General features: G+C 48.4%; 1 protein-coding gene across 4 annotated transcripts in view; it reads right to left on the bottom strand.

Annotated features, from left to right (window-relative positions):
• LOC310762149 (putative cation-transporting ATPase 13A5) overlaps positions 1–9040 on the bottom strand; it is a 56892-nt gene extending 47852 nt beyond the window's left edge. The window contains exon 1 of one of the 4 annotated variants that reach the window (XM_083612724.1): positions 8796–9040. In XM_083612724.1, coding sequence (XP_083468850.1) covers positions 8796–8858 — 63 coding nt within the window. In that variant the 5' untranslated portion in view covers positions 8859–9040. Of the gene's footprint in view, positions 1–224; positions 520–8795 lie in introns of those variants that run through there. The other 3 variants (XM_083612722.1, XM_083612723.1, XM_083612725.1) reach the window with 3 other exon arrangements.
• Between the last annotated feature and the right edge of the window lie 8204 nt (positions 9041–17244).

Genomic DNA, 17244 nt, shown 5'->3' with positions numbered 1-17244 from the left:
GCAACCCAGTCAGATGGGTGGCATATAAATGACATTATTATTATTATTATTATTATTATTATTATTATTATTATTAATTCCTGCCCGCCCCATGGAGCCACTGCCAAAGCCCCCCCCGCCCCCTCCTGCTTCCCAGGCCTGTTGGCTCCTCAATCCCAGCCTCTGCCCCCCGTGTCTCCCCATCCCCTGGGGGGTCCCCCCTGCTCCCCCCTGCTGGCACGCACTTGGGGGCATCTGGGCAGCCTCTCGGGGGTCGAGGGGGCCGCTCCGCTGTTGATGAAGCTGATGCTGAGGAGGCGGCCCCGCGAGCTGGCGGTGGCCACCGACGGCGACCGTTTGGCCCCCCAGGGCCAGGGCAGCAACCAGCGGAGCCCCCTCGGACTGGGCTCCACGGTGCCAGCGGCCGGGCCCCACAGCCAGGAGGAGCCGCCGGGGCAGAATCCGAGCCAGGCAGGGAGGCCGGGGGGCCCAGGGAAGGATGCTCAGAGCGAGGACCGGCCCATCCGTCTCCATCGCCCGCATCTCCATCGCCATGACGACTTGGGCTTCTTATATCGGAGCGCTGGCCCCCATCCACAGCACGACAGCGCAGAAAGGGGGGCCCGAAACACACGTGACCCACACCTTGGGAACGCCGCCGGGGACTGGATCAGGCCAAGGCCTCCAGAGATGCAGGGAAGGAGCCCAGCGAGCCCCCCAGGGTTATAAGAAAATAACTGCAGGCCCCACAGATAAATAAATAAAAGGACACATTCTACTCATGTAAAAACATGCTGATTCCCAGACCGTCCGCGGGTTGGACTGAGAAGGCGATTGGGCCGGATCCGGCCCACAGGCCTAAGGTTGCCTACCCCTGGCTTATGGGGTATCCAAGAGCCATATAGAGTCCTGAAGTGGGTTCCCTATGGCAGGTGTCAGTAACCTTTTTCAGCTGGGGGCCAGTCCACTGTCCCTCAGACCTTTTGGAGGGCCGGACTATATTTTCTTTTTTTGGGGGGGGGGTGAATGAATTCCTATGCCCCACAAATAATCCAGAGATGCATTTTAAATAAAAGGACACATTCTACTCATGTAAAAACACTGATTCCTGGACCGTCCGCGGGCCGAATTGAGAAGGCGATTGGGCCACATCCGGCCCCCAGGCTGCCCACCCCTGCTTTATGGGGTATCCAAGAGCCATATAGAGTCCTTAAGTAGGTTCTCTTTTGACAGGAGAAAATAACAGAGGCCAAGCAGAGATTATTGAGAAGCAAAGCAGCTAGTAAGCCTGATCTTTATTAAGCTGTTGCAACAGGGTCCCCACTCACCCCATGCAGGAGGGAGGAGGAGCCCAGAATAAAGGTTCCCTACCGATAGGGAACCCACTTCTGGACTCTATGCGGGCTCTTGCATACCCCATAAGGAAAAAGGAGCAGGTTCTGTTTACATTCCTCTGCCTTCAGATATCAGCAGGTGATTAAATGCTTACCTCGAGCTGCTAAAATAAATTAATCCCTTCCTGGTTCCTGCATACCAAGCTCCCGTTAAAGGCCAGGAGCAAGCTAGGCTGGTATGGTTGCATTTTGCTGACAGCTTTCGCCTGCCTCTGTGGCAGGATCTTTATCTCTTGCAATCGCCTGCCCTGGCGGTGGAGCACCTGTGGGTTCAGCCCTCTCCACTTCAAAAAACGAAATGGCTATTTTATTCCAGCAAAGACACGTGGTTCAGGGGATAAGGCCTCTCTGCAAAAGCTATGCTTAATGTGCACAAAACCTTGGGTGGAGGTTTGCATTTGCAGAATGGCTTTGTTTGCAGAGGAAATAAATTTAAAAATTAAAAAAATTGTCCCGTAGCAACTTAGAGGCCAACTAAGTCTGTTCTGGATCTAAGCTTTCGTGTGCATGCACACTTCTTCAGATACACTGAAACAGAAGTCACCAGACCTATATACAGTGGACGCTTGGGTTGCGAACGTCATCCGTGTGGGATGCACGTTCACAACCTGCAGCGTCCGCAACCTGCAGCAGCACGTCTGCACACATGCGGGTTGTGATTCGGCGCTTCTGCGCATGCGCAAAGTGCGATTTAGTGCTTCTGCGCAAGCACGACCGCCGACACCGGAAGTAGCCCGTTCCAGTATTTCCGGGTTTCAGCTGGTGCGTAACCTGAAAAAACGCAACCTGAAGCATCTGTAACCGAGGTATGACTATATATAGTGGGAGGGTGGGGTTTTTCTCAGGAGGGTAGTAGGAGATGGGTGATTAACTCAATGGGTATGGTAAACCTGTTGACGACTGTTAACGACTGCAGTTAGTCCTACATGGAAAAAGCAAGGGATAGTATGCAGATTAGCACGTGTAATGAGACAAGAATCCAATATCTCTATTCTCTCCATAGTTTTCAGTTTAGTGATAAGTTGTAATTCAACAACTTGCCTTTCAAGTCTGTTTCTGAAATTCTTTTGCAATAAAACAGCTGCTCTGACACCCTGTATTGAATGTCCCAGCAGATTGAAGTGTTCTCCTCCTGGCTTCTCTGTCTTGTGATTTTTGCAGAGAACAGGAGCAGAAGTTACAGCTGGGAGTGGGGAGAAGGCGGAGTCTTCGTTAAGATGGAGTCTGGGGTTAATGGACAACTCATCCCTGAGAGTCTGGGTCTGTCTCAGAAGCCGCCAGCAGGTTGGGGAAGGGACTTGCGTCTGTCTGTCTCTCGCTGGGACCAAACAAAGAAGAGTTCTGGACTGGACCAACAAGTAAGAACTTAAGAAAACTGGACTGCATTGCTAGTTGTTTAAGAGCAATGGGTTGGCTTGTATTTGCAACATTTTTTGTAACACATTTAAAGGTGGCAAAAAAGGCTCCCAGATGAATCAAAGTAAGGACTCAGCTATAAGCCTGCAAATACAGTGGTACCTCGGTTTTTGAACGCAATCCATTCCAGAAGACCGTTGTGATAGGAATTTTATGGTCTTAGATATATGGCAACGTTCATAACCACACGTACATAGATCAGCACAGGAAAGCCAACCTGGAACCATTTTGATTCCTAAACCGAGTAAATGTTTCTCTGCATGGTCAAAATGGAAAAGCCTCCCCATTGTCTCTTCCTTCACAAATCCTGTCTTAATCTGTGTTTGAATAAGGGTGTGAGCCTTATCATTACAAAAGACTGCCCAGGCTCCCCAAGAAATCCAATCAAGTAACCTGCCAGACAGGAAATAAACAAAGCGACAGGAGGAAACAACATGCAAATGTTCTGTTTTAGACCGCCTTATCTGAGGGGTGGTCTTAGGTTACACCCCTTCTGTGATGAATGCATAATGTTTCTGGGGGTGGTCTTGATCTAGAGGATGGGAATTTCAAAAGTCTTTATAAGCCCTTGCACAGCATTTTTGGGGGGTCCTCTTCCTCTCCTGCGCGTGAGGGGAGCACCCTGTTGCAACAGATCAATAAAGATCAAGCTTACTAGCTGCTTTGCTTCTCAAATATTCTCTGGTTGGCCTCTGTTATTTTCTCCTACCAATAGGGAACCTATGTAAGGACTCTATATGGGCTCTTGGATACCCCATAAGGGAAAAGGGCATATTTTTATTTACCACAGATGGCAACCACGAAGGGACCCTGGGGTCATCTAGTCCAACCCTAAAATACAGTGTTCATAGCAAGATTTGTACTACCCGAGACACACACACATACTTATGTACACAGACACAACTGGGGAGGAGACCACAAGCCATGCTCCTATCATGTACTAAGGAAGAGGAAAATAAAAGTACCCAACTTTACACAGAACCCTTTTAGCAGATCTTGAGATAGTTTGAGTTTGCTTCCTTAGACTAAAGAATGCAAGTAACTAGAGAAATTATCTTTAAAGGAAGATTAAGTGAACAGTTTTTTTTTTCTAAGATAGGGAGAGGATCTTTTATTAAGCATAGTTAAAACAGCCATAGATTTGATTTAAAAGGAATACAAAAGTGAACAATTTTTCCTGAACTTGCAGAGGAATAGTAAGCCTAATCTATGCCCCCCCCTTTGCAGTTTCCTTTAAAGGAAGCTTACTCGGGAGTAAATTTACCTGGCACAGAAGTAAGAAGGAAAAAACCCTGAAAGAGACAGAATGAAACAAGGGGGGGGGGGCATTTTCTAAGAAAAGAGGCCAGGAAGTCTTATAGAGACTGATATCAGGAGCCTTACAATAACTCTTCTGTCCAACCAAATCAAAGTTAAAACTGAACTCAGATATTTTCCTTAGAAGGAAGACCATACTTTCATAGGCATATGCTTAATGAAGTACATACAAGGAGGAAGACTCTTTTGAGCCTCTCTCAAATAACAAACATTTGCACACTTCATTCTCATTTTTGTCTTGTTTAAGATTGATAAGGCCCAACATGGCTTTCTTAGATTTAAAATCTTGGAGCAAGCTTGCATTTTTATTTTAGATGGCACATTTAAGATAAGCAGCTGCTGGATGTTACCTAAGTACAATTTAAACACAAGAAAAACGTTTCTTAAACACAAATTGAAGGGGACTGTCAGAGTCCAGGCCGGAAATAAGCGCCAACTGGGCTTCTTTCCCATCAGGAGTCTGCGGGTTCATTTCTTTGATTGAGGTGCACCCATTTTAAGAATTTTAATAGCGCTAGCTCTTACTTTTATACTGCAGTCGGGGTTTTATCCCCACTTTTCAGGAAACACAATAAATAACCCCACAGTAGACTCAATTTGGACAACTCCGAGAATTAGTACTGTGACACACCGCCGTTCGTCTGGCCTGACTTACTAGGCTGGTACAGCTGTTGGCCTTTCCTGGCTACTAAGCTAACAGTGCGGTCAGCGATCTCAAACCCCCCCCTTTGGTCATTACTCAGCCGGGGAGCCCACAGCAACCTCCTGCCTCTTACGTTCGGCAACCGAAAACTCAACAGCTGACCACCTCAGGATCTTGTGCTCAGCGGAATGTTCAACTTCCGAGGCGTGTTCAAAAACAGAAGCATCTACTTCCGGGTTTACAGCATTCAAAAACCTAAATGTTTGTCAGTGGAGACGTTTGAAAACCGAGATACCACTGTAAAACGTTTAAGTGTGTTGCAAAGGGCAATACACAACTGTGACACTAGATGGCGATGGTGAGCCATGTCAAATTCAATATGTTTCTCAAAACTTTTTTTAAAAAAACATATTCACAGTGTTTTTTATATGTGTGTAGATTCCACCCAAGAGCCAAGTGGGGGGGGATTGTTTTGTAGGTGAGCTCTTCCCTCCACACTTAGCTGGTGGAAGGAAGACACCTTCACCAAGAGGCTACCAAGACAGTGGCCAGGCTTGCTTTGAAGCAGCGCCTGGTGGAAAGCTCAGCCTTCCATCTTTGGGGCACAAACTCCCCCCTCCCCAGTTGTTGTTCCGATCTGCCTTCATCTTGCCACAGATCATCACCCCAACACTTGAGCCCCTGTGGCTCTTCCTCACTCCCACCATCGGGGCCGCAGGACAGGATCCTTCAGTGGAAGGGGGGGGGAATGAGCCCATTTCAAAAAGCGACTGATCTCAGAAGCGCCAATGCAGCATGCAGGCAAAGCGGAGGGAAGCCTGGTGGAGGAAGCCAGCCGTGGCGCCGCTGCCCCAGGGGAAGAGCCAGCCTGCGTGGCACAGCCCTGGCACGGCATCAAGGCACCAGGTGACGCTCCCAGGTTAGAGAGCAGCCATGAAAAAAGCACACCAAGAACTCTGGCTAATGTAAGTGGTCCCTACTCGCAAAAACTAATCCATTCAAAAGTACGTATTCTGACAAGGATTACAAACTCAAACAGAGATATCAAACTCAAACTCATAAGGATATGTATAACACAATCATTTGTTACAGTATTAGAGATAAGAGTTTATGAGTAGAGATAAGTTCATGTTAGTCCATAGTCAGATTTGACATGAAGATCTTAGTTTCCATCCTTGAGCAGAAGTCAGAAGTCAGTTATGGATCAGAAACCAGGACAGGGCCCTGTTTCGATGTATTCGCCTTCATCAGCTAATTTTTAAGGGGTCATGTAAGTTGAAGAATTTGAATAAATAAATCCTGTTATTTTCTACATTTCTCAGAGATAACAACTAAGTGTGGGTAGATCAACGTGTATCTCGAGCTTTTCCCACTATTGAAACTTATACTGGCCAGAGTTCTTGGTGTGCTTTTTTCTTGGTATATTTAATAACAAGAACTCCAACTTCATTAGAGAGCAGCCAAGGCCTTCGGATGACTCCCAAAAAATGAAGGTGTGGACAGATGTCTCCAGTCCTTCCACTGGGCGGGGGGGGGGGGTGGTGGAAAGAGTTCATGTGTTTCTCTCTGTCCCTCACAGGGAAGATGGAGCAAGCTTGTTTTCTGCTGGTTCAGAATCCACCTGACCCAGTGGGTTCAAACTGCAAGAAATGCAATTCCGACTCAGCACTGGCGGTAAGAGCCATTCGATGGCGGAACGGACTCCCTCAGCAAGTGGTTCACTCTCCTCCCTCAGAGGTTTTGAGGCAGAGGTTGGGTGGGCATCTGCCAGGGTCTTTTTAAAGGTATGGTTCATGCGTTGCAGGGGGCTGGACTAGATGGCCTTTGGGATCCCTTCCAATTCTACAATTTCACTACTGTAGTTAAACTTACAGACCGTTTCCTCATCTCAACGGGGTGTTACTGAGCTCAGTTTGGGGGACTGGGGGGAAACTGCCAGAACGGTGAAGCTGATCACCCCAGAAGCCGTGGAACTGAAGAAAACGTTTTTCCATCCAGACGTGTTTATCCATCCAGACCGTAAGAAGCAGAAATGCGGGCAAGGCCTTTGGCTGCGGGGGTACAGTTCTTAGTTAAGTTGCATACAGTTCCTCTAAGAGTTATGATGGATCATCGTCTGCTATTTGCATATCCTGTTCCTTGCTTTTCCCTTCCCCAAGACTCACTCCTGTATAATATGCTGATGATTCGTCTTGGATGTTATGGTGTTTATATCTCATTCCGTAAGATGCACCACATTCACTGGTCTTCTGCAACCCAAAAGGCCTCACTCTGGTGGCGAGAGTCTCACCACAGAGGCTGGAGGCGCCTGAGGAAGACCTTCTCTGGTGCCCTCAACTCACGGTGGTGGACCTGGTGGTGGTCACCTAGTGGACCTGGAGCTCCCTAGAGGATCCCAGGCTCAGGCAGTAACAGCTGGCTTTGATCAGCAGCCGCATCTGGAATTTAGCCCAGAAAGTGCCAAACTGTGGAGTCCATAAAGGATGAGAGCCGCCTGCTCCCAGCTCCTGGCACCAGACAAAAATAGTGCTGGCACCTTCTGGACCAGCTAAAGTTTCCAGAACGCGTCCAAGGGCAGCCCCACATGACATGCATTACAGTAGTCTAGTCAAGAAGCAGCCACAGCATGCACAACCATGGCAAAAGCCTTGGGCACAGATGGTGTCCTCAACATGCAATCTTGCCCATTTCTGCACCGAGGGAAGCCCCGTCGTGTTCAGTGGTCCTTACTCCCAGGTAAGGTAACCATGTAGCCTGAAGCTGAATGCACATCCAACCACAGCTGCCCCCCAAACATCCAAAAATAACAATGCCAGGTTCAGGAACTCTCCCCAAATGCAAGCCTGCTCTTTAATTGGGGGGCAGGAGGTGGGCTCTCCTTCACTGGGGAGTTTGAAGCAGACGTTGGATGCCCACTGTCTGGGATTCTTTAGCTGGCATTTCTGAGTTGCGGGGAGTCAGACTAAAGAGCCCACAACTCTACAATTCTGTGATTCAATGCAACCCCATCAAAGGCGTTTACCCTAAACCCCGAGGAAACATTTGTCCAAAATTAAAGTCGGCCGAACAATCTGCCTAAGGCACCTGCATCTTCTCTGGATCAAGATTAAATTCATTCTCCCGCATCCAGTCCAGCACTGAGGTTAAGAAGTTGCCCAAGATGGTCTCCTGTCTACCGAGGCAGGAAGAATCGCAGAACTGTAGCGTCAGAAGGGACCCCCGGGGGTCATCTAGTCCAACCCCCTGCAGTGCAGGAATCTCGGCTGAAGCATCCCTGAAAGGCGTCTGTCCAACCTGAGCTGGATGTCTCATACAGAGCGTGCCCTGTCACCCACACACAGCACAGTCTCTGTGGTAGCTCTTAAAGAACGGAGTGAGGAAGTCAAGACAAGACCCGCAGGGCAGAGGAGGTGTCGCCCAGAACCTCCTTCTACGCCCTCCCTTCAAGGTAGGAGTGGGACCGCTGCAATGCTGTCTCCCCAAACCCCAAACCCCACTACATACCCCGAAGGACACTGTGCTGAATGGGACTGAAAGCTACTGAGAAGTCTAGGAAAACCAACACACGCCTCCTGGTATAGATCCCAAGAGGGTGGCCCAGGCAGGGCTCAGATCAAAATGGACCTTACAGTTCTGCATTTCATCCAGAACCCCCTGGAGCTGAGGACCCACTTCCTGCTCAGCCCGTCTGGAAGCACTGCATGCTGCAACCTTTTGCTGCAGTCCCCCTTTTCATTCTCGCAGGCACCAGCCGACTCGTCTGGCCTGAATCCATCCTTTTTAAAGAGGACGCATCCACCTGTGGATTTCTGCCAAAGCCTTGAAATGCACGGGGAGAAAAGAGCAAGCCGTCCAATGTCGTCCCGTCCCACCCCCCAGCCCCAGCCCCTCGGCTGTGCGCTCAGGGGCGCTTTCCCAGTGAGCCAGCCCTGGGCCAGGAGGCACAAGCCTTCTTCTGGAGCCAAGAGCAGGAAGGAATTCCTGAGGTTCCTGAAGACGCAGCTGATTTGGGGAGCCAGAAAGTTCAATTCTCCGCTGCCTCTTACCAGCTCATCCTCCTGTCCCTGGTTGAGGAGGCGGCGGTGGTCCTTCAGAAGGTCTTCCCCCATCAAACTTGGCGGCTGTCAAGCAGTCCAGGGCGTCCTCTCCCCCGAGGATGGCAGCAGCAACCGAAGCTCCGGCTGATCTGAACTCGGAGCAGAGCAGTCACTGTCTCCATGGTGTTGCCGCCTGCCTTTAAGAGCACACGCCTTCTTTTAGCCAAACCTGCAGCGGGGAAAAACCTGTTCCAGCCTCTGGAGCCTTTCAGCCTTTCTCCCTCTCTCCCTCCGGTGTTATGCAAGACCCTGCAGGAGACACCTGAGGAGGGAGACAGAAATTCCAGCCTGGAGGTGCCTGGCATGCAGAAGGGCTCACCTGTTGGCTGGACTCCTGTCGCTCAGCTCTTGGCTGCCTCGCCCTCAGCCCTTCCAGCTGAAGCATCTCAGAGCCACGTCTTGGAAGGAGAAGAGGAGAGAGATGTGCAGGTGCCGTGCATCTGAAGCACTTCCCTCCCCAACCCCCAAAAAGAAAATTCAGGGAATGGTGGTTTACCAGAACTACAACTCCCAACACCCTTAACAAACTACAGTACCCAGGATTCTTGGGGGAAAGGGGTCATTTGAGAGTGAGAGATATAATATTTTAAATATTGTTTATGATCAACATTTGACACCCTGTTAAACGTGTTGTGGGGGTTATTGGTTTGTTATTTTCTTGTTTTTATTATGTATTTTGTGTTTTTCACTGGTATTTTTATGTTGTGAACCTCCCTGAGATCGATATACTAATAATAATAATAATAATAATATTGTAAATGTTTTAATTATTTTTTTTTCAGTATAACAATAAGCACAACCCCTGGGAGGGATATAAACTGAATAAATAAGGGAGAAAATGTGCTCTGAATGTATGGTGTGCGATCGACGGAAGCTTCATGTTTCCAGTTCCATGTTTCCGGAACTGCTTGCATGAGTTTGCAAAAAAGGGGAGGTTGTTAAGGACCCTGACAGACCATAATATGTTCCCCAAGAACTCTCCGTGGTTCACAAGTCGTTCCTGCCTGGAAAGCGGGATGTGGTGTGACAGACTGAACTGCAGAGACAAGACATCGCAGAAAAGGGTTGGGTGATAACAGACCCCCATTTTCTTTGATAAAAGAGCTGGAAAAGATGCTAAACTCTCCAGCATCCAAAGGGGCTCCCCCTGCTCCTTCCTGCCTTTGCAAAGCTCTCATCCAGCTTGGCTAATAGTCACAGGAGCAGTGAAAGGTTGGGAGAAATTCCAGGCTGAGATCATAGAATCATAGAATCATAGAGTTGGAAGAGACCACAAGGGCCATCGAGTCCAACCCCCTGCCAAGCAGGAAACACCATCAGAGCACTCCTGACATATGGTTGTCAATCCTCTGCTTAAAGACCTCCAAAGAAGGAGACTCCACCACACTCCTTGGCAGCAAATTCCACTGTCGAACAGCTCTTACTGTCAGGAAGTTCTTCCTAATGTTTAGGTGGAATCTTCTTTCTTGTAGTTTGGATCCATTGCTCCGTGTCCGCTTCTCTGGAGCATCAGAAAACAACCTTTCTCCCTCCTCTATGTGACATCCTTTTATATATTTGAACATGGCTATCATATCACCCCTTAACCTCCTCTTCTCCAGGCTAAACATGCCCAGCTCCCTTAGCCGTTCCTCATAAGGCATCGTTTCCAGGCCTTTGACCATTTTGGTTGCCCTCCTCTGGACACGTTCCAGTTTGTCAGTGTCCTTCTTGAACTGTGGTGCCCAGAACTGGACACAGTACTCCAGGTGAGGTCTGACCAGAGCAGAATACAGTGGCACTATTACTTCCCTTGATCTAGATGCTATACTCCTATTGATGCAGCCCAGAATTGCATTGGCTTTTTTAGCTGCCGCGTCACACTGTTGGCTCATGTCAAGTTTGTGGTCAACCAAGACTCCTAGATCCTTTTCACATGTACTGCTCTCAAGCCAGGTGTCACCCATCTTGTATTTGTGCCTCTCATTTTTTTGCCCAAGTGCAATACTTTACATTTCTCCCTGTTAAAATTCATCTTGTTTGTTTTGGCCCAGTTCTCTAATCTGTCAAGGTCGTTTTGAAGTGTGATCCTGTCCTCTGGGGTGTTAGCCACCCCTCCCAGTTTGGTGTCATCTGCAAATTTGATCAGGATGCCCTTGAGTCCATCATCCAAGTCGTTGATAAAGATGTTGAATAAGACCGGGCCCAAGACCGAACCCTGTGGCACCCCACTAGTCACTCTTCTCCAGGATGAAGAGGAACCATTGATGAGCACCCTTTGGGTTCGGTCAGTCAGCCAGTTACAAATCCACTGAGTGGTAGCATAGTCAAGACCGCATTTTACCAGCTTCTTTACAAGAATATCATGGGGCACCTTGTCAAATGCCTTGCTGAGATCAAGGTAGGCTACATCCACTGCGTTCCCTTCATCTACCAGGCTTGTAATTCTGTCAAAAAACGAGATCAGGTTAGTCTGACATGGCTTATTTTTCAGAAATCCATGCTGACTATTGGTGATCACAGCATTCCTTTCTAGGTGCTCACAGACTGTTTGCTTAATGATCTGCTCCAGAATCTTCCCTGGTATTGATGTCAGACTGACTGGGCGGTAATTATTTGGGTCCTCTCTTTTCCTCTTTTTGAAAATAGGTACAACATTTGCCCTCCTCCAGTCTGCCGGGACTTCGCCTGTTCTCCAGGAATTCTCAAAGATGACTGCCAGTGGTTCTGAGATCACATCTGCCAGTTCTTTTAATACTCTTGGATGCAGTTCATCTGGCCCTGGAGACTTGAATACATCTAGACTAGCCAAGTATTCTTGTACTATCTCCTTAGTTATTCTGGGCTGTGTTTCCTCTGCTGAATCATTTGCTCCAAATTCTTCAGGTTGGGCATTGTTTTCTTTATCGGAGAAGACTGAGGCAAAGAAGGCATTGAGGAGTTCAGCCCTTTCTGTGTCCCCTGTTTGCATTTCACCATCTTCTCCTCTGAGTGACCCCACTGTTTCTTTGTTCTTCCTTTTGCTACGAACATACCCATAAAAGCCTTTTTTGTTGCTTTTAACCTCTCTAGCAAGCCTGAGTTCATTCTGTGCTTTAGCTTTTCTGACTTTGTGTCTACACGTGCTGGCTATTTGTTTGAATTCCTCTTTGGTGGTTTCCCCCCTTTTCCATTTTTTGTACACATCCTTTTTTAATCTTAACTCAGTTAAAAGTTCTTTAGATAGCCACCCTGGCTTCTTTAGGCACCTTCCATGTTTCCGTCTCATTGGTATTGCCTGAAGTTGTGCTTTTACTATCTCCCTCTTAACAAACTCCCAGCCATCATGAACTCCCTTTCCTTTTAGTATTACTGTCCATGGGATCTCACCCAGCACTTCCCTAAGTTTTATGAAGTCGGCTTTCTTAAAGTCAAGAAATTGAGTCCTAGTATGCTTGGCTGCTCCTTTCCGCTGTATAGTAAACTTCAGAAGAGCATGATCACTCGCGCCCAATGATCCTTCCACTTCTACCCCACTAACCAGGTCATCAACATTGGTTAGGACCAGATCTAAAATGGCTGTTCCTCTTGTTGCTTCTCCCACTTTCTGGACAATGAAGTTGTCAGCAAGGCCAGTGAGGAATCTGTTTGACCTTATGCTCTTGGCTGAGTTTGACATCCAACAAATATCCGGGTAATTGAAGTCCCCCATTACTACTATCTCCCTTCCTTTTGCATGCTTGGCCATCTGTTCCAGGAAGGCATCATCTATGTCCTCCGTTTGGCTTGGGGATCTATAGTAAACTCCCACAATGAGGTCACTGTTATTCTTCTCTCCCTTAATTTTGACCCAAATGCTCTCACTTTGGCTTTGAGGTTCTAAATCTTGGATCTCTTCACAGGTATACACATCCCTGACATATAACGCCACTCCTCCTCCTTTCTTGTCTGGTCTGTTTCTCTGAAATAGATTGTATCCCTCCATTACCAGATTGCCTGCCCTCAGCCTTTGGCTCAGGTGACTTGGAGGCAGCCTTCCTCAAGGACCTCCCTTGGAGTGGGGGCTCTTCCAGGACTCCATAGGAGGGACAAAGAACATCCGGAGAGCCCTGCAGGATCAGGCCAGGGGACCACCTAGTCCAGCCTGCTGCTCTCACAGGGGTCAACCAGATGCTCCAAATAGGGAAGCCTGCAAGCAGGATTCGGGCCCGGGACCAGCTCCCCACTCCCGTGGTCTCCAGCAACTGGGATTCAGAGCAGAGCCATCATGAATTTGTCTCATCTTTTTTCCAAGCCATCCAAGTCGGTGGCTGCCACTTCCTCCTGCGGCAGGGAGTTCCATAGTTACCTACTGTATTTTTTCGCTCCATAAGACACACTTTTTCCTTCCTAAAAAGTAAGGGGAATTGTCTGTGTGTCTTATGGAGCGAATGCATGTCCCTGGGGCAAAAAGCAGATCATCCTTTTTTTTTTGAAAGAGGGGTGTTGAAACAAAGCCACTAATCGGCAAGCGATCGGGGAGGGAGATAAGGGACGCTAGCAATAAAAGAGGCTGCCTGGGAGGGGGGAGGTAAAGAGAAGCGAACTTGCAAGGAGAGGAGACAGGAAGACTAAATCAATGAGGAGAGAAATTAGAAGAAAAGGAGGAGCAAAAAACTGCTCCAGCTAAGGAAAAGACACTAATGCAAACAAGAGGGAAGGGGGTGTTGAAAGGAAGCAGCTGATCGGTGGGATTGGGAGAGAGATAAGGGACGCTAGAGATAAAGGAGGCTGCCTGGGAGGGGGGAGGTAAAAGCCCATGGATCCCCAGGATTTTTACATTGGGTCACCTTGAATTCACCATCAGATCACATAGCATGTCCATGGCAACAGCCTGCACCAAAAAAACCACGCACCCACTGTTTCCTGGGGCCGCAGTGGCACAAAAACGTGGTTACAAAGCACGGATCCACATGGATTCACAGGATTTTTGCATCCAAACTCACTGTCAAATCACATGTCTGTGGCCACAGCATGAACCACAAAAATCATACATCCACTGTTTTGTTCAGAATATTTTTTTTGTTGTTTTTCTCCTCTAAAAACTAGGTGCGTCTTATGGAGCGAAAAATACGGTATGTGCTGCATGGAGAAGCCCTTCCTTTTAGCATTTCTGTTGCCCTTTTAGGAAGCTTTTTCAACTCCCCAATGTCCTTTTTGAGGCGAGGTGGCCAGGATTGGACACAAACGCTTTTCCTGCTTTCTGCCAAACGAGCCAGCACCCAGTTCCACACGACTCCCATCCCTTGCCCTTCCCTGCCAGGGTGCCCATCCTGCCCGCCCACCTCACTCTCTGTCTCCTTGTCTCCTTTTAAGATCTGGGTGCTCAAGAAAACAGAGGCCAAGGTGGTGCCAGCCTGAAGGGAGGAGCTGCCCTCGCTGCTGCTAATCCCTTTGAGCACCTGAGATTTGATCTCCCTGTGAGGATCTGATCTCTCCTGCGAGGATCGGTTTCCTTTCAGCAAGGGCCAGCAGAGGTCGTGGGCCAGGAATCATTAAGGGTGGCAGCCCAGGACTGCCAAGCAGGTCTGGCTGTGGGAGAGAGATGTCGACACCTGGGAATGTTGAGGGTGAGGAATTATGAGCGAAGTGCAGATTAGGCAATTGGCACTCATCCCCTGTGACTCACCTGGGCCTCACCTGAGCGGGTAGAGAAAACAGGTCTGGTGCCAGCATGAATTGCCCACCATTCACCCTAAACCGCTCAGGGCAGGTCGCAACATTAAAACACAACAACAGAAACAAGAAGTTTGAAACGACTTACAATCACAGAAATCCTCTACTTGTGAACGACCCTTCTTTGGGATTTTGCCATCCTGTAATGCTATGAAGTACGACAAGGCTTATTTCCCTGCTTATTTAACTTACATGCAGAATTCATCATGCGAAAGGCTGGGCTGGATGAATCCCAAACCGGAATTAAGATTGCCGGAAGAAATATCAACAAACTCAGATATGCAGATGACACAACCTTGATGGCAGAAAGTGAGGAGGAATTAAAGAACCTTTTAATGAGGGTGAAAGAGGAGAGCGCAAAATATGGTTTGAAGCTTAACATCAAAAAAACAAAGATCACGGCCACTGGTCCCATCACCTCCTGGCAAATAGAAGGGGAAGAAATGGAGGCAGTGAGAGATTTTACTTTCTTGGGCTCCATGATCACTGCAGATGGTGAGAGCAGCCACCAAATTAAAAGACGTCTGCTCCTTGGGAGAAAGGCGATGGCAAACCTAGACAGCATCTTAAAAAGCAGAGACATCACCTTGCCAACAAAGGTCCGTATAGTTAAAGCTCTGGTTTTCCCAGTAGTGATGTATGGAAGTGAGAGCTGGACCATAAAGAAGGCTGATCGCTGAAGAACGGATGCTTTTGAATTCTGGTGCTGGAGGAGACTCTTGAGAGTCCCATGGACTGCAAGAAGATCAAACGTATCCATTCTGGAGGAAATCAGCCCTGAGTGCTCACTGGAAGGACAGATCCTGAAGCTGAGACTCCAACACTTTCAGCGCTCATGCATGCACAGAAATGCAAAATGACGTCATGCACATGCGCAGAAGTGCCTAATCGTGTCACACATGTGCACAGACGCAGTGCTGTGGGTTGCGAATGTGCCTCCCACACGGATCACGTTCGCAACCCGAGGTATGACTGTAGTTAATTAATTAATAAGGGACGTGGGTGGTGCTGTGGGTTAAACCACAGAGCCTAGGACTTGCTGATCAGAAGGTTGGCGGTTCGATTCCCCACCACGGGGTGAGCTCCCGCTGCTCGGTCCCTGCTCCTGCCAACCTAGCAGTTCGAAAGCACTTCAAAGTGCAAGTAGATAAATAGGTAGTGCTCGCGGGAAGGTAAACGGCGTTTCCGTGCGCTGCTCTGGTTCGCCAGAAGCGGCTTAGTCATGCTGGCCACATGACCTGGTAGCTGTATGCCAGCTCCCTCGGCCAATAAAGCGAGATGAGCGCCACAACCCCAGAGTCGGTCACGACTGGACCTAATGGTCAGGGGTCCCTTTACCTTTTAAGGCTAGTAAGGGCATTGCTTTATCAAGCCCAGAGTTGCCTCCTCCATTGCTGAGCGCTGGAAGGTTCAGGACAGACGAAAGGAAGGACTTCTTCACTCAGTGCAGAGTTCAGCTGTGGAACTCCCTCCCACTGGAGGCAGGGATGACCACTACCCTAGATGGCCTTCAAAGAAGACTGGACCAATTCCTGGGTGGCTCCTAGCCGGGAAGGCTGCGCTCTGCCTCCATAGCAGAAGGAAGCCCTGCTCCGGAATGCCAGTGGCTGGAATCCACAGGAGAGCCCCAATCCTGCTTGCGGGGTTCCCCGGGGTCACCCTGTGAGCAAAGGCTCCCGGCCTGGATGGGGTCCCTGGGGCTGGTGCCATCAGCCTCTTCAAATGTTGTTGTGCATTTCGCAGAAGATTTATTGGTCTGACTCAGCGCAGGGCGGTTGCTTCCCTTCCCAGGAACTGGGCAGCGCTGCTGACACAGACAGACTCCCAAAGCAGCAGCGCAGGCTCTTCCTAAGAAGGAGGCCTTGGCCTGGATCCTGCCCACGCTGTGCCAGAATCTGCATCCCAAAGCAGCTGTGCAAGGCAGCAGCCGGGACCAGGGCAGCCCATCTTTTGGGCATGGCTAATTCGTCAGCTGATGTAGCTGTCATTTTCGCACGGCCGAGGGTTGGGCTAGAGGACCTTTGGGTTTCCTTCCGGCTGTCTGGTTCTATGAGTCTATGTGGGCTATAGCCTTTTAAATTGTGCATTTCTCCCCCCACTCCTTGGAGGAAAAAACATTTTACTTACTTTGTGGAGTAGACGGGAATAATATTAAAGAATATAAGACTGTGCGAAAAAACGACAGTATAAGCAGTACAATGAGAATGATTGGAAGACTCGTTTTGTCAGAAGTCTTTTTTATTTAAGTATTTATTTAAGTATTAATTAGGAAGATTAAGTTTTTTTATGCACGTAAATCTGCTTTTCCTTCTTTCTTTTTTCTGTATTTTCTTCTTTTCTTTCTTCTTCATTGTTTTTTCTTTAATTTCCTTTTTGTAGTATGAGATTGTAAATTCTTTGTATATGTGTGTAATTTAAATTAACACAGATTATTTAAAAAGGAAAAAAAATATTTACACAAGCATACACTACTAAACAATAATTACATCTCTCTTAAACTTGTGCCACCAGAGTCCAACTTCTGTCTGCCAAGTTCCCCGCAGGAGCTGCTGTATATAGTTTTGCTTCCGGACAGGTTAGGTGAGTATTCCTTGTCCAAAAGGAAGTTCACCTGAGCTTCGAGGAGCCAAGGGAGGCAAGGCGCTTGGGAAATGTGTGACTGGCTGTGTCCTTGCAGCTGAGAGCCACTCCTGGCTGTCCCAGGTAGGGATCCACTAGCCGGGAA

Source organism: Podarcis filfolensis, assembly GCF_964270895.1.
Source record: "Podarcis filfolensis genome assembly, chromosome: 5".
Lineage (NCBI taxonomy): Eukaryota > Metazoa > Chordata > Lepidosauria > Squamata > Lacertidae > Podarcis > Podarcis filfolensis.
The sequence above is the reverse complement of the archived record's forward strand: the minus strand, read 5'-3'. Positions and strand labels throughout refer to the sequence as shown.